The sequence below is a fragment of the Erinaceus europaeus genome, chromosome 7 (genome assembly GCF_950295315.1).
Source record: "Erinaceus europaeus chromosome 7, mEriEur2.1, whole genome shotgun sequence".
In the NCBI taxonomy this organism is placed as follows: domain Eukaryota; kingdom Metazoa; phylum Chordata; class Mammalia; order Eulipotyphla; family Erinaceidae; genus Erinaceus; species Erinaceus europaeus.
In genome coordinates, this window is record NC_080168.1 from 106,307,554 (window position 1) to 106,328,953 (window position 21,400).

General features: G+C 42.2%; 1 protein-coding gene across 5 annotated transcripts in view; it reads right to left on the bottom strand.

The window, feature by feature from the left end:
* OS9 (OS9 endoplasmic reticulum lectin) overlaps positions 1 to 19,009 on the bottom strand; it is a 37,714-nt gene extending 18,705 nt beyond the window's left edge. For 4 of the 5 annotated variants that reach the window (XM_007516674.3, XM_007516671.3, XM_007516673.3 and 1 more), the window contains exons 1-5: positions 18,818 to 19,008; positions 18,226 to 18,402; positions 17,335 to 17,398; positions 17,128 to 17,204; positions 16,885 to 16,983 (exon numbers count right to left, since the gene is read on the bottom strand). In XM_007516674.3, coding sequence (XP_007516736.1) covers positions 16,885 to 16,983; positions 17,128 to 17,204; positions 17,335 to 17,398; positions 18,226 to 18,402; positions 18,818 to 18,979 — 579 coding nt within the window. In that variant the 5' untranslated portion in view covers positions 18,980 to 19,008. Of the gene's footprint in view, positions 1 to 16,884; positions 16,984 to 17,127; positions 17,205 to 17,334; positions 17,399 to 18,225; positions 18,403 to 18,817 lie in introns of all 5 variants that reach the window. The other variant, XM_060195030.1, reaches the window with a different exon arrangement.
* Positions 19,010 to 21,400: the final 2,391 nt, after the last annotated feature.

A 21,400-nucleotide genomic window follows, 5' to 3' on the forward strand; every position in this document is an offset into this window, starting at 1 on the left:
TAGAATTTAAAAAGAGAAGCTGTATTTAGTAACAATTTTTGCTAACAGAGGGAGAATCCAAATATTGAAAGGTGAGGGGACAGGTGGTGGCACAGCAGGTTAAGTGCATATATTACCATACACAAGGACTCAGTTCTAGCCCCTGCTCCCCACATTCAGTGGACACACTCCATGAGCAGTGAAGCATGTGTCTATCTTTTTCTTTCCTTCTCTATCTCTTCCACCCCTCTCAATTTCTCTGTCCTATCAAATAAAATTAAAAAAGGAAAAAAAAAGGGGGGGGTTGGGCGGTAGCACAGCGAGTTAAGCGCACATGGTGTGAAGCACAAGGACCGGCTCAAGGATCCCAGTTCCAGCCCCCGGATCCCCACCTGCAGGGGGCCGCTTCGCAAACAAACGGTGAAGCCAGTCTGCGGGTGTCTGCGGGTGTCTATCTTTCTCTGTCTTCCCCTTCCTTCTCAATTTTTCTCTGTCCTACCCAACAACAGCAGCAATAACAACAAGAGCAATAGGGGCAACAAAAATGGGGGAGAAACGCCTCCAGGAGCAGTGAATTCATAGTGCCGGCACTGAGCCCAGCAATAACCCTGGAGGCAAAAAGAAAAATGGCTGCTGGGAGCTGTGGGTGAGTAGTGCTGGCACTACACAAATCATGTACATCTTCCTGCAGACTTCAAATGGCCTCTAGCTTCCTCATACCACCTCATACAGTGTTTAAGCTCTTTTTTTTTGCCTTCAGGGTTATTGAACCCACTGCTCCTGGAGGCTTTTTTCCCCCTTTTGTTGCCCTTGTTTTCGAGTTGTTGTGGTTATTATTGTTGTTACTGATGCCACTGTTGTTGGATAGGACAGAGAGAAATGGAGAGAGGAGGGGGAAGACGGAGAGGGGGAGAGAAAGACACCTGCAGACCTGCTTCACTGCCTGTGAAGCTACTCCCCTGCAGGTGGGGAGCCGTGGGCTTGAATCCGGATCTTTTCACCGGTCCTAGTGCTTCACGTCATGTGCGGTTAACCCTCTGCACTACCACCTTATCTCCAGTGTTTAATTTCTATGTAAGTAATTGTTCTACTGTAGTGTTCAGGGAATAATAACAACCATAAAGTCTGTACAGCATTGGTACAGACACAGCTGTTACACTAACAGCACAGTGGGCATGTTCTACCTGCCTGTGGCTGAATCTGTGGCTGCTCAAAGGGCAGAGTGTATGGCTCGCTCACACTGCAGGCTTGTGTGTGAAGGCACAGCTGCCACTGGCATCAGCACCACAGAACCTCACAGTCACAACACTGAGCAAAAGCCACAAGTCCCCCAAAGATGTCTATATACATTTTGTATGTTTTCATAGGTTCTTACAATACTGCTGGCTATGTACAAAGCTCATGAATGAAGGCAGAATCAAAGGAGATGCATACACAGATGGCAAATCTCTAAAGAAAAGTTAAAAGAATTTTCCTCATGAAGTCAGTAACTGCTAGCAAAAGGAGAGAGGCTGAGGCAGACAGAGAGTGGCACAGAGGCACTGCCCGGCACTGCCCGTGCCCCTCCGCAACCTGAGGTGACGGTTCACACCTTCTCTATCACTCTTTACATAGTATGTGTCCTTTACAGCTTTAGGTATTGCATTCCATTTCTCCATAAAATGTTAACTGTAAAAATAGTTATAACATGAAAAAGAGGGCTGGGTTGGGGAGACAGCATAATGGTCATATGAAGGACTTATGCCTGAGGCTCCAAAGTCCCGAGTTCAATCCCCCACACCACCATAAGCCAGAGCTGATCAGTGCTCTGGTCTTTCTCTCTCTATCCCTTCTTAAAGCAAATCATTAAAAAGAAAAATAAGGCCAGTTTACCATAAAGATATCACAATCATGAATTTACACCTAAAACACTCTCAAATTTTTAAAAATAATTATTTATTTCTTACTGTTGAATGTAAAACATTAATTCCCCAATAAGGAAATACATTTAAAATAAATAAATAAAATTTAAAAAATTCTTTCTTTCTTCTCCTTTTTTTTCTCTCTTTTTAAAGTTTTTATTTATAAGATGCCTTTTTTTTTTTTTTTTTTATTGCTACCAGGGTTACTGCTGGAATCCACAGCTCCTGGTGGCCATATTTTCCTTTTAAATTTTTTTTCTAATTTTTTTTTTTTTATATTAGGACAAAGAAAAATTTAGAGAGGATGGGGAGACAAAGAGAGGGAGAGAAAGACACATCTTCAGACCTGCTTCACTGCTTATGAAGCAGAACTGGGCAGGAGGGGAACAGGGGCTTGAACCCAGGTCCTTGCACTTGGTAATATGTGCATTTAACCGGGTGCACCACCACCCAGCCCCCTCCCCCCAAAAAAAATTATTTCTTAGTAATACAGAGAGATAGGCCTGGGAGGTGGGCACTGAGTAGGGTGCTAAACTCAGAAGTATGAGGGTATATATATATTTTTTAATATTTATTTATTCCCTTTTGTCACCCTTGTTGCTTTATTGTAGTTATTATTGTTGTTATTGATGTCGTTGTTGCTGGATAAGATAGAGAGAAGTGGAGAGAGGAGGGGAAGACAGAGGGGGAGAGAAAGATAGACACTTGCAGACCTGCTTCACCGCCTGTGAAGAGACTCCCCTAGGTGGGGAGCCAGGGGCTCGAACTGGGATCCTTACCCCGGTTCTTGCACTTTGCGCCACCTGCACTTAACCCCCTGCGCTACCACCCGACTCCCACATGAGGGTATTTGATGACTAGCATCCTGTGTACTAGAATGATGCTATGGTTATTATTTTTTTAATGTTTATTTATTTATTCCCTTTTGTTGCCATTGTTGTTTTATTGTTATAGTTATTGTTGTTGTTATTGACATCATCATTGTTGGATAAGACAGAAAGAAATGGAGAGAGGACAGAAAGACAGAGAGAAAGACAGACACCTGCAGACCTGCTTCACCACCTGTGAAGTGACTCCCCTGCAGGTGGGGAGCCAGGGGCTAGAACCAGGATCTTTACACCGGTCCTTGCGCTTTGTGCTACCTGCACTTAACCCACTGCGCTATCGCCTGACTTCCTGGTGCTCTGGTTCTATTGCTCCTTCTCTATTTTTTTCCCTCTCTATTGTTAATAAATAAAATCTTGTAAAAATTGTAGAAAAAAAAGAACCAGAGTATCACTGTAGCACACATGATACTGGGGATTGAACCAAGGACCGTATGTCTTCAAGTCCAGTGCTCCAGCCACTGTGCCATCTCTGAGGCTGCACAGCTTCAAAATCTATGAAGGAAAATGGCCAAATTCACCCAAGGACAGGACTCCTCAAGATGTGCTTCTCAGCCAGGTAGGTCAATGCAGATACTAATGCTTACCACTCCCTCAACTACCTAGCGAATGAGAACTAGGGGTATTACCCAGAATTAGGGATATTATCAGAAATAATCTTTCTTTGGAGAAGCCTATCTATATAGCAAGGCAAACATCTAATTACAGAGCATCTGGTCTTCATCACATGAGTCATCCTTTTTCTCTTTCTTTTTTTTGCCTCCAGGGTTATTGTTGGGACTCAGTGCCTGTACCATGAATTCACTGCTCCTGGAGGCAATTTTTTCCCGTTTTTTGTTGCCCTTGTTGTTCATCGTTGTTCTTATTATTGTTGTCATTGTTGTTGGATAGGATAGAGAGAAATCAAGAGAGGAGGGGAGAGGAAGAGACAGAGAGGGGGAGAGAAAGATAGATACCTGCAGACCTGCTTCACCACTTGTGAAGCAACCCCCCTGCAGGTGGGGATTCCAGGGCTCAAACTTACGCTGGTCTTTGTGCTTCGGACCATGTGCGCTTAACCCACTGTACTACTGCCCAGCCCCTCATTCTTCTTCTTTTATTTTTATTTTTTTTATTATCTTTATTTTATTTACTGGATAGAGACAGCCAGAAATCGAGAGAGAAGGGAGTGATAGAGAGGGAGAGACAGAGAGACACCTGCACACTGCTTCACCACTTGCAAAGCATTCCCCCTGCAGGTGGGGACTGGGGCTTGAACCTGTGTCCTTGTGCACTTAACATGTTGGCTCAACCAGGTGTGCCACCATTTGCCCCCTCCCCTTTTTTTTAAACCAGAGCACTGCTCAACTCTGGCTGATGGAGGTGCAGGGACTGAACCTGGGACTTTGGAGCCTCAGGCTTGAAAGTCTCTTTGCATAACCATTATACTATATACCTTCTACCCGAGGCATCCTTTTCTTACCATGTAACCCCCCCTCCTCTCTCCTTAAAGCTCCATTTAATTTCATACTTTCTTTATTTTTAAATTTTTTAAAAAGTTTCTTAAACATTTCTTTTTTAAATTTTTTAAAAATTTTATTTATTTTCCCTTTTGTTGCCCTTGTTGTCTTTTTATTGTTGTTGTAGTTATTATTGTTGTTATTGACGTCATTGTTGTTAGATAGGACAGAGAGAAATGGAGAGCGGAGGGGAAGACAGAGAGGGGGAGAGAAAGATAGACACCTGCAGACCTGCTTCACTGCCTGTGAAGGGACTCCCCTGCAGGTGGGGAGCCGGGGGTCGAACCAGGATCCTTCCACCAGTCCTTGTGCTTTCTGCCACGTGCACTTAACCCGCTGCGCAACCGCCCGCCTCCCTTTTTTAATATTACTTATTTATTTTCCCTTTTATTGCCCTTGTTTTTTTATTGTTGTTGTAGTTATTATTGTTGTTATTGATGTCATTGTTGTTAGATAGGACAGAGAGAAATGGAGAGAGGAGGGGAAGACAGAGAGGGGGAGAGAAAGATAGACACCTGCAGACTTGCTTCACGGCTTATGAAGTGACTCCCCTGCAGGTGGGGAGCTGGGGGCTTGAACCGGGATTTTTAAGCTGGTCCTTGTGCTTTGCACCATGTGCACTTAACCGGCTGCGCTGCCTCCCAACTCCCATTTTATTTTTATTTATTTTTTATTAGATACAGACAGAGAGAAATTAAGAGGGGAAGAAGAGACAGAGAGGGAGAGAGACAGACACCTGCAATATTTCATCACCACTTGTGAAGCTTTCCCTTTGCAGGTGTGGACCAGGGTCATGATAAGAAAGGGAAAAAGTAAGGTAAGCATATCAAACTAGAAGTGAGAACAGTGGATTCGACTTCCGGAGGCAGAGCTACGAGCAGCAGATCACTTTCTCTCCTCTCCTCTCCTCTCCTCTCCTCTCCTCTCCTCTCCTCTCCTCTCCTCTCCTCTCCTCTCCTCTCCTCTCCTTTCCCGGATCAACTAGGAATACCAAAGGAGACCACCCGGGACTGAAACAAGACAGGACTAGAATGACCACAGGAACCCAATAAATCACCCGTGAGTACAAACACATGTGGCTGGTGACAGAGAGGAGAGAGGGGCCTAAGGAGAGATTAAGTGACTGCTAACAGTTCAGCAGTTTATCAGTGGAGACACCACCTCCAGTCTGATCCACCAACAAGGGGACAGCTGAAGGGAGGAAAGGACTCCCCAGAGACTCACCAAGTGCAACTCTGAGTCTCCATTGCTACTACCCTCAGAATCTGGAGCAGTGGCAGGAAGGGACACCAGGGGACAGAGATCTAACTGGGAAACTCAAGAGAAGACCTATACCTTGGTGGCATAGCTGAGGGGCTGTGAAAGTCTCTTTGCATAACCACTGGATTATATCTGCCACACCCTGCTTTATCTCTTGGTCAGGAGTCAGTGATTAAGCTAAGAAGCCTATTGACAGTTTAAAAGCCCTCAGACTCCAATAGCCTACAGGGAAGAAAAAAAAAAAAAAAGAGGCTTTTAAACCACTGAGCTCCAACTCAGGGATTGAAAAAACTGTTAACTTCCACAACTGTAAACCCTTTAATTAACTTAGACACAAGTCAATCCAGGCAATAGTGATCAATAATTTGAAAAGTACTGATAAAGGGAACTCATAACATAATATATAAAATGGTAAAAACAACAAGAAAAAATATTGGAGACTCGAACCAGGACAAGAGTCCAGCTAAAAGTCCTCCAGAGGGTGAAGCACAAAACAACGAGTTCAACATCCAAACATTAGCTAAGGAAATAATAACAGGAGTGAGTAAAGAATTTGAAAAAAATTGTAATCAGAAATGCAGGAACAACAAATGAGAATATGGAAGAAAATTCTAATTATCTCATGGTTATTAGAGAGGTGAAAGCTGAAATTGCTGAGCTAAGAATGCAACTAGCTGAACAAGCTAAAACAGTATCAGAGCAGGGCAACAAAATAGATGAACTCCAGAAAGCAGTAGAGGGCAGAGAGAATAGAATCTATGAGGCTGAAGACAGAATTAGCAAGATTGAGGATGAATTAGAGACAACTAAAAAAGAAGTAAGAGATCTCAAAAAGAGATTAAGAGATGCTGAAAACAACAACAGAGTCCTATGGGATGACTTCAAAAGACACAATATATGCATTATTGGCTTACCAGAGGAAGAAAGAGAAGGAGACGAAGAAAGCATTTTTCCAGGCCATAATAGCTGAAAATTTCTCTAGTCTAGACAACATCAAAGACATAAAGATTCAAGAAGCCCAGAGGGTCCCAAACAGAATTAACCCAGACCTAAAGACACCAAGACATGTCATACTTAGATTGGAAAGGAATAAGGATAAAGAAAGGATCCTCAAGGCTGCAAGAGAAAAACAAAGAGTCACCTACAAAGGAAAACCCATAAGATTAGCAGCAGACTTCTCCATACAAACACTACAGGCCAGAAGAGAATGGCAAGATATCTATCGAGTGCTCAATGAGAAAGGCTTTCACCCAAGAATACTATATCCTGCTAGACTGTCATTCAGACTAGATGGAGGCATCAAAACCTTCTCAGACAAGCAACAGTTGAAGGAATCAACCATCACCAAGCCTGCCCTGAAAGAAGTTCTGAAAGGTCTCCTATAAACAACCAGACCACCACAAATAGGACATATATCAAAACACTCTAAAACTCTACAAGAATGGCGTTAAAATATCTTCAATCTTTGATATCAATAAATGTCAATGGCCTGAATTCACCTATTAAAAGACACAGAGTAGGAAGATGGATCAGAAAACACAACCCAACAATATGTTGTCTACAGGAAACTCACCTAACGCAACAAGACAAACACAGACTTAAAGTGAAAGGATGGAAAACTATCATTCAAGCCAATGGCCCACAAAAAAGGGCAGGAACAGCTATTCTCATATCTGACATGATAGACTTTAAAATAGATAAGATTAAAAAAGATAGGAATGGACACTACTTAATGCTCAGAGGATCAGTCAATCAAGAGGACTTAACAATTATTAACATCTATGCACTCAATGAGAAGCCATCTAAATACATCAAACTTCTACTGAAAGAGCTACAGCAATATATTAACAGTAACACAATCATAGTAGGGGACTTCAACACCCCACTCTCTCAACTTGACAGATCATCCAGGCAGAAAATCAGTAAAGACATAAGGGAGCTAAATGAAGAGATAGATAAACTAGAACTATTGGACATTTTCAGAGTCATTCATCCCAAGAAACTGGAATACACATTTTACTCAAATCCACATGGGTCATTCTCAAGGATAGACCATATGTTAGGCCACAAAAACAGCATCAGCCAATTCAAGAGCACTGAAATAATCCCAAGCATCTTCTCAGACCACAGTGGAATTAAACTAACACTTAACAATCAACAAAAGATTAGTAACAGTCCCAAAATGTGGAAGCTCAACAGTACACTTCTTAACAACTTCTGGGTCAAAGAGGAAATCAAGGAAGAAATCAAAATGTTTTGAGACTTCAATGAAAATGAAGACACAAGCTATCAAAATATTTGGGACACAGCTAAAGCAGTCCTAAGAGGGAAGTTCATAGCTATACAAGCACACATTAGGAAACAAGAAAAAGCACAAATAAACAGCCTGATTGCACATCTTAAAGACCTAGAAGAAGAACAACAAAGGAATCCTAAAGCAACCAGAAGGACAGAAATCACTAAAGTTAGGGCAGAATTAAATAACATTGAGAATAGGAAAACCATACAAAAGATCAATGAAAGTAAATGTTGGTTCTTCGAAAGAGTAAACAAAATCGACAAACCTTTAGCGAGACTCACAAAACAAAAAAGAGAGAAGACCCAAATAAATTGGATAGTAAATGAAAGAGGAGATATCACAACAGACACCGCAGAAATTCAACATATCATGCGAGGCTTCTATGAACAACTATATGCCACCAAGCTAGAGAACCTGGAAGAAATGGATGATTTCCTAGATACCTACCAACTTCCAAAACTAAGTAAAGAGGAAGTGGATAACATGAACAGGCCCATCACAGCTAATGAAATTGAAACAGTTATCAAAAATCTCCCCAAAAATAAAAGTCCTGGACTAGATGGTTTTACAAATGAATTCTACATAACCTTCAAAGAAGAACTAATACCTCTACTTTTAAAAGTCTTCCAGAAGATTGAAGACACTGGAATACTCCCTGCCAGCTTCTATGAAGCCAACATCACCCTGATACCAAAAGCAGACAGGGACACAACCAAAAAAAGAAAAATACAGACCAGTATCTCTGATGAACATAGATGCGAAAATATTGAACAAAATTCTAGCCAACCAGATACAGCAGTATATCAAAAAGAATGTTCATCATGACCAAGTGGGGTTTATCCCAGGCATGCAAGTTTGGTTTAATATACGTAAATCAATCAATGTGATCCACCACATCAACAAAAGCAAGACCAAAAAACCACATGGTCATATCAATAGATGCAGAGAAAGCCTTTGACAAAATACAACATCCCTTTATGATCAATACACTACAAAAAAATGGGAATAGATGGAAAATTCCTGAAGATAGTGGAGTCTATATATAGCAAACCTACAGCCAACATCATAATCAATGGTGAAAAACTGGAAGCATTTCCACTCAGATCAGGTACTAGATAGGGCTGCCCACTATCACCATTACTATTCAACATAGTGTTGGAAGTTCTTGCCATAGCAATCAGGCAGGAGCAAGGAATTAAAGGCATACAGATTGGAAGAGAAGAAGTCAAACTCTCCCTGTTTGCAGATGACATGATAGTATACATGGAAAAACCTAAGGAATCCAGCAAGAAGCTTTTGGAAATCATCAGGCAATACAGTAAGGTGTCAGGCTATAAAATTAACATTCAAAAGTTAGTGGCATTCCTCTATGCAAACACTAAGTTAGAAGAAATTGAAATCCAGAAATCAGTTCCTTTTACTATAGCAACAAAAACAATAAAATATCTAGGAGTAAACCTACCCAAAGAAGTGAAAGACTTGTATACTGAAAATTATGAGTCACTACTCAAAGAAACTGAAAAAGACACAAAGAAGTGGAAAGATATTTCATGTTCATGGGTTAGAAGAATTAACATCATCAAAATGAATATATTACCCAGAGCCATCTATAAATTTAATGCTATCCCCATCAAGATCCCAAGCACATTTTTTAGGAGAATAGAAAAAATGCTACAAATGTTTATCTGGAACCAGAAAAGACCTAGAATTGCCAAAACAATCTTGAGAAAAAAGAACAGAACTGGAGGCATCACACTCCCAGATCTCAAACTGTATTATAGGGCCATTGTCATCAAAACTGCTTGGTACTGGAACATGAACAGACACACTGACCAGTGGAATAGAATTGAGAGCCCAGAAATGAGGCCCCACACCTATGGACATCTAATCTTTGACAAAGGGGCCCAGACTATTACATGGGAAAAGCAGAGTCTCTTCAACAAATGGTGTTGGAAACAGTGGGTTAAAACATGCAGAAGAATAAAACTGAATCACTGTATTTCACCAAATACAAAAGTAAATTCCAAGTGGATCAAGGACTTGGATGTTAGATCACAAACTATCAAATACTTAGAGGAAAATATTGGCAGAACTTTTTTCTGCATAAATTTTAAAGACATTTTCAATGAAACGAATCTAATTACAAAGAAGACTAAGGCAAGTATAAACCTATGGGACTACATCAAATTAAAAAGCTTCTTCACAGCAAAAGAAACAACTACCCAAACCAAGAGACCCCTCACAGAATGGGAGAAGATCTTTACATGCCATACATAAGAGTTTAATAACCAACATATATATATATAAAGAGCTTGCCAGACTCAACAACAAGACAACAAATAACCCCATCCAAAAATGGGGGGAGGGCTTGGACAGAATATTCACCACAGAAGAGATCCAAAAGGCTGAGAAACACATGAAAAAATGCTCCAAGTCTCTGATTGTCAGAGAAATGCAAATCAAGACAACAATGAGATATCATTTCACTCCTGTGAGAATGTCACACATCAGAAAAGGTAACAGCAGCAAATGCTGGAGAGGGTGTGGGGTCAAAGGAACCCTCCTGCACTGCTGGTGGGAATGTCAATTGGTCCAACCTCTGTGGAGAACAGTCTGGAGAACTCTCAGAAGGATAGAAATGGACCTACCCTATGGCCCTGCAATCCCTCTCCTGGGGATATATCCTAAGGAACCCAACACATCCATCCAAAAAGATCTGTGTACACATATGTTCTTGGCAGCACAATTTGTAATAGCCAAAACCTGGAAGCAACCCAGGTGTCCAACAACAGATGAGTGGCTGAGCAAGTTGTGGTATATATACACAATGGAATACTACTCAGCTGTAAAAAATGGTGACTTCACCGTTTTCAGCCGATCTTGGATGGACCTTGAAAAAATCATGTTGAGTGAAATAAGTCAGAAACAGAAGGATGAATATGGGATGATCTCACTCTCAGGCCGAAGTTGAAAAACAAGCTTAGAAAAGAAAACACAAGTAGAACCTGAAATGGAATTGGCGTATTGCACCAAAGTAAAAGACTCTGGGGTGGGTGGGTGGGTGGGGAGAATACAGGTCCATGAAAGATGATGAATGACATAGTGGGGGTTGTATTGTTAAATGGGAATCTGGTGAATGTTATGCATGTACAAACTATTGTATTTACTGTTGAGTGTAAAACATTAATTCCCCAATAAAGAAAGAAATTATTAAAAAAAAAAGAAGTGAGAACAGTTACAATTCCTATCACAGATAATGGCGTAATCTCTATAAATCTAGTAGAAATTGAACAGTAAAAGATCAAAAGTCCCTTAGGAAAAAGAGCAAAGAATTTGGATAGTTGAAAGAAGAAAGTCAAACAGCTCTTCCAGTGGTATGGGAGGTGGTGAAGTGGATAAGACTTTGGACTCTCAAACATGAGGTCCCAAGTTCAATCCCCAGTAGCACATGTACCAGAGTGATGTCTGGTTCTTTCTCTCTCTCTCTCCCCTAATATTTATCATGAATAAATAATAATAATAATAAACCCAGCTCTTTCATATAAATAAGATCACACATTTTTCTTAAGAGATATGCAAGTTAGACCTTAACAAATCATTCTTCATCTGATACCTGTCTGAAGACTGGCCAAAAATCCAAAGATACACTGAGTTGGCATTCTTGTGAGGAAACCAGAAATCTTATACATTGCTGTCGGGAGAGTAGCTGACTTAAGCAGGGTCATTTGGCAGAACATATCAAAATGACACAAGCCTACTGCCAGGAATTCAATCTATATATACTCTGCTGGTATAAAATTATTTATTACAGGGCTGGAAGACAGCGTAATGGTCATACAAAAAAAAAAAAAAAAAAAAAAGACTCTCAGGCCTGAGGCTCCAAGGTCCTAGATTCAATCCGCACCACCACCATAAGCCAGAACTGAGCAGTGCTATGGTCTATGAAAAAAAAATTTACTACAGCTCTTTTGTGTTAATAAAACCTAGATGTCTAGTGGTCCAGGAGATGGTGTAGTTGGTAAGGCATTGGACTCTCAAGCTGGAGGTCCCAAGTTCAATCTCCAGCAGCACGGGTGCCAGAGTTATGTCTGGTTCTTTCTCTCTCCTCCTATCTCATTAATAAATAAATGAAATATTTTTTAAAAATTATATTTATTTATTTTCCCTTTTCTTGCCCTTGTTCTTTATTGTTGTTGCAGTTATTATTGTTGTTATTGATGTCATTGTTCTTAGATAGGACAGAGAGAAATGGAGAGAGGAGGGGAAGACAGAGAGGGGGAAAGAAAGATAGACACCTGCAGACCTGCTTCACTGCCTGTGAAGTGACTTGCCTGCAGGTGGGGAGCCGGGGGCTTGAACCAGGATTCTTAAACCAGTCCTTGTGCTTTGTGCCACATATGGTTAACCTGTTGCCCGACTCCCTAATGAAAAAAAAATTTTTTTTTAATATTTTACTTTATTTATTTATTCCCTTTTGTTGCCCTTGTTGTTTTATTGTTGTTGTCGTCGTTGTTGGATAGGACAGAGAGAAATGGAGAGAGGAGGAGAAGACAGAGAGGGGGAAAGAAAGATAGACAACTGCAGACCTGCTTCACCGCCTGTGAAGTGACTTGCCTGCAGGTGGGGAGCTGGGGGCTTGAACCAGGATTCTTAAACCAGTCCTTGTGCTTTGTGCCACATATGGTTAACCTGTTGCCCGACTCCCTAATGAAAAAAAAATTTTTTTAAATATTTTATTTTATTTATTCCCTTTTGTTGCCCTTGTTTTATTGTTGTAGTTATTATTGTTGTTGTCATCATTGTTGGATAGGACAGAGAGAAATGGAGAGAGGAGGGGAAGACAGAGAGGAGGAGAGAAGATAGACACCTGCAGACCTGCTTCACCATCTGTGAAGCGACTCCCCTGCAGGTGGGGAGCCGGGGTTCGAACCGGGATCCTTACGCCGGTCCTTGTGCTTTGCGCCACCTGCGTTTAACCCGCTGCGCTACAGCCCGACTCCCCCTAATGAAAAATTTTTTAAAGATTATTTATTTATTTATTCATGAGAAAGATAGGAGGAGAGAGAGAATCAGACATCACTCTGGTACATGTGCTACCGGGGATTGAACTCAGGACCTCATACCTGAGAGTCCAATTTGTTATTCACTGTGCCACCTCCTGGACCACATGAAATACATATATTTTCAAATGAGGTACAGGGTCAGGTTGACAGCGTAATGATTATGCAAAGGGATTTTATGCTTGAGGCTCCAAAGTCCTAGGTTCAATCCATTGCAACACCATAAGAGAGCTGAGTAGTAATTCTGGACTTTCTCTCTGTATCTCCCTCTCTCTTTTTTTTTAAAGGTATGCCTAGAAAGAAAATGAGGTACAGGTCTGTCTGAGAAAGCTCAACAAATGAAATAACTGCTGTCTAAATGAAACCCCATGAGGTACAGGATCAAGAGGACTGAGTAGGACCTGTGTCTACCTCCTCCAGGAAGCAAAGACAATCTACATCAGTGGGACCGAGCAGTAGCTCACACAGTAGAGTGCACATGTTACTATACATGAGGACCTGGGTTCAAGCCCTTGGTCCCCACCTGTAGAGGGGAAGCTGAATGAGTGGTGGAACAGTACAGCATGTGTTCCTCTTCTCTCTCTGAATTTATCAAAAAATGGCTACCAAGAATTATGGAGTCATGCAGGTAACAAGTCCTAGTGATAACCGAGAAGCAAGTCAGACAAACGTTGTTCTTGCCTTCCTGATTCTAGTGAGGACAGACACAGTGATATTAACATATAAGAACATTTCAGGTAAGAATAAAAATTTTGACTGTGGCCGGGTGGTGGTGCACCTGGTTGAGTACACATGTTACAATCCACAAGAACTTGGGTTCAAACCTCCAATCCCAACCTGTAGGGGGAAAGATTTGTGAGTGGTGTAGCAGTGCTGCAGATGTCTCTCTCTCCCCGCCTCTTTTTAAAATTTTTATTTGTTTATTTATCAGAGTAGAGACAGAGAGAAACTGAGGAGAGATAGAAAGGGAAAGAAACAGAGCAGCCCTATTTCACTCCTGAAGCTTTCCCCTGCTGGTGGGGACAAAGGGCTTTAATCTGGGTCCTTGTGCACTGTAATGTGTGCACTTAACCAGATGTGCCACCACTGAGCTCCTCTTAATCTCCCCACACCCTCTCAATTTCTGGCCGTCTCTATCCAATAAATAAAGATAATAAAAATTGTTTAAAGAGTAAAATTTTTGATGACTATATAATCTTTTAGGATGGGGAAAGTGTGTGTGTGTGTGTGTCAGAATGAATGTGTGCCTACATTAGGTCTCTTTGAAAAATGGGATGGAGTCTACCTTTCAACAATTTGTGGGAAGACAACTTCACTACTGCATGTACAAATCTGCATTACAAAAAGAAAATCCCTGTGGCTCTTTACAGGTGTGTATTGTATGGATGTACATTAAAATCACCTGAAGAACACCACACTTCTGTCTGCCTGCCTTGACTCAGGTAAGAATCAATCACTACATATCAGAAACATTAGTTAAGTGGTCCAAGAGGTGGTGTAGTGGAAAGCATTGGACTCTCAAGTATGAGGTCCTGAGTTCCATCCCCAGAGTGATATACCACATATACCAGAGTGATGTCTGGTTCTTTCTCTCTCTCCTCCTATATTTCTCATTAATATGTAAGTATTGAAAAAGAAAGAGGGGGTCAGGCAGTAGTGCAGTGGGTTAAGTGCACATGGCACAAAGCATAAGGACCAGCAGAGGGATGATCCTGGTTGGAGCCCCCAGATCCCCAGCTGCATAGGGGTCACTTCACAAGTGGTGAAGCAGGTCTGCAGGTGTCTATCTTTTTCTCCCCTTCTCTGTCTTCCCCCTCCTCTCTTGATTTCTGTCCTATCCAACAACAATGACAGCAACAATAATAATAATAACAACAACGATGATAAACAGCACAACAAAGGGTAAAAATAGCCTCCAGGAGTAGTGGATTCGTAGTGCAGGCACCAAGCCCCAGCAATGACCCAGAGGCAGAAAGAAAAAAAAAAAAGGTCCTGAGTTTGATCCCCAGCAGCATATGTACCAGAATGATGTCTGGTTCTTTCTCTCTCTCTCTCTCCCTACCCCCTCATTGATAAATAAATAAAATTAAATTTAAAAAAGCTGTTGGTAGTGACACAGGTAAAAAGTGAAGGCACCAAGCTCAGAAAAGAGAATATGGCTCAGGTGGTCCTGTGGATAGTCTTAGACTCTCAAGTACAAGGCCCTGAGTTTTATCCCCAGCATCACTTGCCAGAAATAACATTCTGGTTCTCTTTCTCTGAAATATTTTTAATTAATTTATTTATTTTTAATTAATTTATTTATTCCCTTTTAAATTAAAAATTAATTTATTTATTTCCTTTTTGTCCTTGTTGTTTTATTGTTGTAGTTATTACTGATGTAATTGTTGTTAGATAGGACAGAGAGAAATGGAGAGAGGCAGAGGGGGAGAGAAAGATAGACTCTGCAGACCTGCTTTACCGCTTGTGAAGCAACTCCCCTGCAGGTGGGGAGCTGGGGGTTCGAACCAGGATCCTTACACTAGTCCTTGCTCTGCGCCACCTGTGCTTAACCCTCTGTGCTACTGCCCAACTCCCCTGAAATATATATTTTTAAATTTTTTATTATCTCTATTTATTTATTGGATAGAGACAGCCAGAAATTGAGTGAAGGGGGTGATAGAGAAGGAGAGAGAGAGATACCTGCAGGACTGCTTCACCACTTGCAAAGCTTTCCCACTTTAGGTGAGAACCAGGGGCTTGAACCCAGGTCCTAGAGCATTGTAACATGTTCACTCAAGCAGGTGCATCACCACCCAGCCCCTCTGAAATCTTTTATAAACAGAAAAATCTAACAGAGAGAGAGAGAGAGAGTAACAAGAAAAATCTAGAATGAATGGGCTAGGTTGAAGGAGTAGCTTAATGGTTAAACAAAAGACAGGCTTGAGAAAGCCTGAGGCTCTGAGGTCCCAAGTTCAATCCCCAGCACCACTATAAGCCAGAGCTGAGCAGTGCCCTTCTCTCTCTCTCCCAAATAAAAAGTAAATGAAATCAAGTAAAATCAAAATGAATGGGCTCTGTTACTAACTCAGAGAACTCCTTTACATCTCTCTTCAACTTGATACTGCAGTGAACTCTGTCATTCTTTTTTTTTAATTTTTTAAAATTATTTTTATTTATTTATTGGATAGAGACAGCCAGAAATCTAGAGGGAAGGGGGTGATAGAGGGGGAGAGAGACAGAGAGACACCTGCAGCCTTCACCACTCGCAAAGCTTTCCCTCTACAGGTGGGGATCGGGGGCTTGAACCTGGGTCCATGTGCACTACAATATGTGCACTCAACCAGGTGCACCACAGCCTGGCCCCTCTGCCATTCTTTTAAAAATATTTTATTTATTTATTAGAGACAAACTGAGAGAGAAGAAGATAGAAAGATACCTGCAGCATTGCTTCACCACTCATGAAGCTTTCCCCCTACACTTGAGGAGTGGAGGTTTGTACCTGGGTCCCTGTGTGTTTTAACATGTGCCCTCTATCAGGTTATGCCTCCACTTGAGCTCCTAATCCTGTCGTTCTTTTGTTCACATCTTTCTTTCTACACTGTGAATTACAAGAGGACAAGACTTGCATAATTGTCACCACTGTACCCCTAGAACAGAGGCCAAAACCTATGCCACTACCCTGAAAGCTATCAGTGGAGAAAGGAGAACAAAATGGACAAAGAATAGTCACTAACACTAAGGTTTCTGGCTTAGGTGACAGAAAAGAGAAACAAGGGAAAAGGAGCTATGTGCAGTTGGGTGCTTCAAGAGAAGAATTTGGGAAATGCTGAACTGAAGTACCTTTGATTATCCTGGCAGTGACACCAATCAGAAGCTGGAAATAGGAACAGTAAACTTAGGGCATAGGATCTGGTAATAGATGCTCCTACCTGTAATATGCCACCTTCCCCTTAGAAGACAGATTCCTAAGAATCTCAACTGTCATCGAGGGAATATTAATATCCCTGTATTGAGACTCACCCGAACCTCAGCTTCCCGGGGTTTCCCATTAAGGTCACACTTGGACCCGTTGCCATAGGTCTGGCTGTGGTAGCGTTTCAGGCGATGCTGCTTGGAGGCCTGGGGAAGACATCAGGTAATAGGGCATGAGGAAGACAGCAAGGAGGAGAAATGACTCTTTGACCCAGAGGCACCAAACTCTGAATGAAAGACACATTTGCTAATTCTGACCCTTCCCTTCTCCCACCCCCACACTCCTGCCACCTTGGCTGTTTCGTCATTCCAGTCGAAGGCTGATTGGTAGTAACCAAGATAGAGGATTTCACCTTTGATTTCTGAATCTGCAAGAGAAACCACAGAGAAACACACTCAGACCATCCTAAGAGGACCAGGACAGAAGGAGACGAAGGATGCAGGCCGCCTTCCCTGACACATTGATGAGGGATTAGAGAAAATATAGGCATGACTCACCTTCCATGTGATACTGCTGTATGTGGCGTCCATAACAGAATTCATACGTCCACCAGTCTTTGGTCTGACAACAAATAAATAAAAATCAGAATCTTTTTCTAGATATAAGACACACATGGCTTATTTACTTCCTATCACCCTCTGCATCTACATTCAGTTCTCCAGATTCCCTGTGTGGTGTGTGTGTGTGTGTGTGTGTGTATGTGTGTGTGTTTTCCTTCTGAGTCAGTTACCGCTAACATGTATTTTCTTTTATATATATATATATATAATTTATTTATTTTAATGAGAGAGACCAGAGGCGATAGGGGGTGGTACACCTGGTTAAGCGCATACATTACAGTACACAAGGATCTGGGTTCAAGTCACTGGTCCCCACCTGCTGGGAGAAAACTTCATGAATGGTGAAGTAGGGCTGCAAGTGTGTCTCTGTCTCCCTGTCTGTCTCTCCTTCACCTCTCAATTTCTCTCTGTCTCTAATAATAAGTAAGTAGTTCTCAATTGTACTTCTACAATATTCTTTCTGTTTTTCTAAGCACTGGGGATACAGTGACTACGAACAAGAGAAACTCTCTGATGTCATGAATTTACATTCCAACGCTGAGACTAAATGTAACTAAAGTAATAAGATGATTGCAGATCATGGGAAGGAGCAAAATGAAAATAAAATAGGATGCAGAAGCAGACAGTATAGGGCTGTCCTCTCTCTTCTAGAATACATTCAGTAAAGTGACATCAGCGGTTGCTAGAATCATTGCTGCTTTTCCATATGTACACCGGCTACTCTTCTAGTGGCCTATCTTGTTACTCCTGCAGATCCTTCCAACTCCTCCTTCCGTGCAGATACTCTAGTTCCTGTGCCCTCATTCCATACATCCCAGTTCCTTTCACCTTCAGGAGGCAGGGAGCATCTTCCATTGGGCCCAACAACTCAGGGATCCCAGGTCCTTGGTAAGCAGGTGACTCCTCTTCCCTTTCACGTTGGAAGTGAATAGCGCCGGCAGGCAGGCGACACTCATAACGCTGTTTATATTTCGAGGAGACAATCACCACGTCCGAGGCTTGACTCTGAGAAAGAATGGAGGGTCGGAGATCAGGGAAGCAGAGAGAGACTGGAATCAGTGAGAACAAGGAAACCCCTCTTCGGATTCTGGGCAGGAGTCGCGTCACGACAGCCACCAGTCCCCCATCAGTGCGGGGCCGCAGAGGAGAGAGAACACGCCCACTTCTCCCCGGGGGCGGAGCCTGGCTGCTCGCAGCAGGAACTGGCGCTGTAGCTGACAGCGGGAAGCCCCACCCCGCGCAGTCCCCGGCCGCCAGGGAACGGGTCTCGTTCTGCGAGCCTCAGAAGTCATCGTAAAGACCCTACCCACTCTGCCCGATTCTCCTCAGCTTTCCGCCTCAGACTCCACAGCTGCCCATTTTCTACCCTTTCCCTTCTCTCTTTCTGCCCTGGACCCTTGTCCCCTCTGTGCCTCCTCACCTGCCCTCCCATGACAGGTAACGGCAGAATCTCAATCCCATAACGCATCTCACTCAGCTCCTCCAGGTTCAGGCTCCCGACACCTCCAGTCAGATTTGCGGGTAACAGGAGCCCCAAAAGCAGCAGCCTCAATAGACTGGACAGCAGCGTTTCCGCCGCCATCTTTCGCTTCCCTTCTTAACCAGAACTGCTTCCGCCCTCATCCTGGCAGTGGCCTCAGCGCGCCTGTCAACGTCCCAAGACCTCATTGGCTAGCCGTCCTGTCCTTCTCACGTACTCCATTCCTATTTGCAAACGTGACTTCAGTGCAACGGGGAGGTAGAACAGGACGAATAGCAAAATGACTCTGTGCTTGTGATTGGCTGTAGAGTTAACCAATCATCGATGAGATCAGACCCCTCCCACGTCTCCCAGTAACAGAGGCGTTTCAAAGGGGCGTGGTCGCTGAGTTACGCCTTTTAAACCAATGTTTAATCTTTTTTCAAAGTGTGCATCTTTGCCTGCTAAATTTTAGTCCTCTCGTGCATTCTTTCTGGCTCCCGCCAGGCGGCGACTTGAGATCAATGCGTGGGTGAACGATACTGAGGCTCATACTTGGTAAAATAATTATACAAAACAATTCTTTTCATATGTACGTACAAATTTAGGGCTATCCGGTAGATTGTGTGAAAACATTTCTGCACAACCATCCTGCCACTGTATTCCAATGCAATTATCCTGGAGAAATAATTGGGGCTTACAGTTAAAATGGGGCGAGAAGATAACACTCTTTATTGGGGGATTAATGGTTTACAGTCAACAGTAAAATACGGTAGTTTGCACCTGTGTAACATTTCTCAGTTTTCCACATACACAATTCACTCCCCACTCGGTCTTCATCTGCCATCATGTTCCAGGACCTGAACAGCCCCCTCCCTCCACACACACCCCGGTCTTTTACCTTGGTGCACCAACTCCGGTCCAAGTTCTGCTTTGTGTTTTCCCTTCTGTTCTTTTTTTTTTTTTCTTTATTGGGGGGGGGGTGATGTTTTACAGTTGACAGTAAATACAATAGTTTGTACATGTATAACATTTCCTAGTTTTCCACATAACAACACAACCCCCCCTAGGGCCTTTGCCATCATGTTCCAGGACCTGAACCCTGCCCCCCACAACCCACCCCAGAGTCTTTTACTTGGTGCAATAAACCAACTCCAGTCCAGGTTATGCTTAGTGTTTTCCCTTCTGATCTTTTCAGTTTCTGTCTATGAGTGAGATCATCCCATATTCATCCTTCTGTTTCTGAATTATCTCAGATTCCTTCAAGCTCCATCTAAGATGACCTGAAAGTGAATTCACCATTTTTATTTTATTATTATTATTTTTTTTAATTTCTTTATTGGGGAACTAATGTTTTACATTCAACAGTAAATACAATAGTTTGTACATGCATAACATTCCCCAGTTTCCCACATAACAATACAACCCACACTAGGTCCTCTGTCATCCTTGGATCTGTATTCTCCCCATCCACCCACCCCAGAGTCTTTTACTTTGGTGCAATATGCCAATTCAGTTCAGATTCTACTTGTGTTTTCTTTTCTGATCTTGTTTTTCAACTTCTGCCTGAGTGAGATCATCCCATATTCATCCTCCTGTTTCTGACTTATTTCACTCAACATGAGTTTTTTAAGGTCCATCCTAGATCAGCTGAAAACAGTGAAGTCACCATTTTTTATAGCTGAGTAGTATTCCATTGTATATATCTACCACAACTTGCTCAGCCACTCATCTGTTGTTGGACACCTGGGGGACTTCCAGGTTTTGGCTATTACAAATTGTGCTGCCAAGAACATATGTGTACACAGGTCTTTTTGGATGGGTGTGTTGGGTTCCTTAGGATATATCCCCAGGAGAGGAATTGCAGGATCATAGGGTAAGTCCATTTCTATCCTTCTGAGAGTTCTCCAGACTGTTCTCAACAGAGGTTGCACCAATTGACATTCTCATTAGTAATGTAGGAGGGTTCCTTTGACCCCACAACTTCTTCAGCATTTGCTGCTGTTACCTTTTCTGATGTATGACATTCTCACAGGAGTGAAGTGGTATCTCATTGTTGTCTTTATTTGCATTTCTCTGACAATCAAAGGCTTGGAGCAGTTTTTTCATGTGTTTCTTGGCAAATTCACCATTTTTAATAGCTGAGTTGTATTCCATTGTGTATATAGACCACAACTTACTCAGCCACTTATCTGTTGTTGGAACCTGGGTTGCTTCCAGGTTTTGGCTATTACAAATTGTGCTGCTATGAACATAGGTATACGCAAATCTTTTTTAGATGGGTATGTTTGGTTCCTTAGGGTATATCCCCACAAGAGGAACTGCAGGGTCATAGGATTTCTAGCCTTCTGAGAGTTCACCAGACTGCTCTCCACAGGGGTTGGACCAATTTACATTCCCACCAGCAGTGCAGGAGGGTTCCTTTGTTTGCACAACCTCTTCAGCATTTGTTGCTGCTACCTTTACTGGTGTATGACTTTCTCAGAGGAGTGAAGGGGTATCTTATTGCTGTCTTTATTTGCATTTCTCTGACAATGACATGGA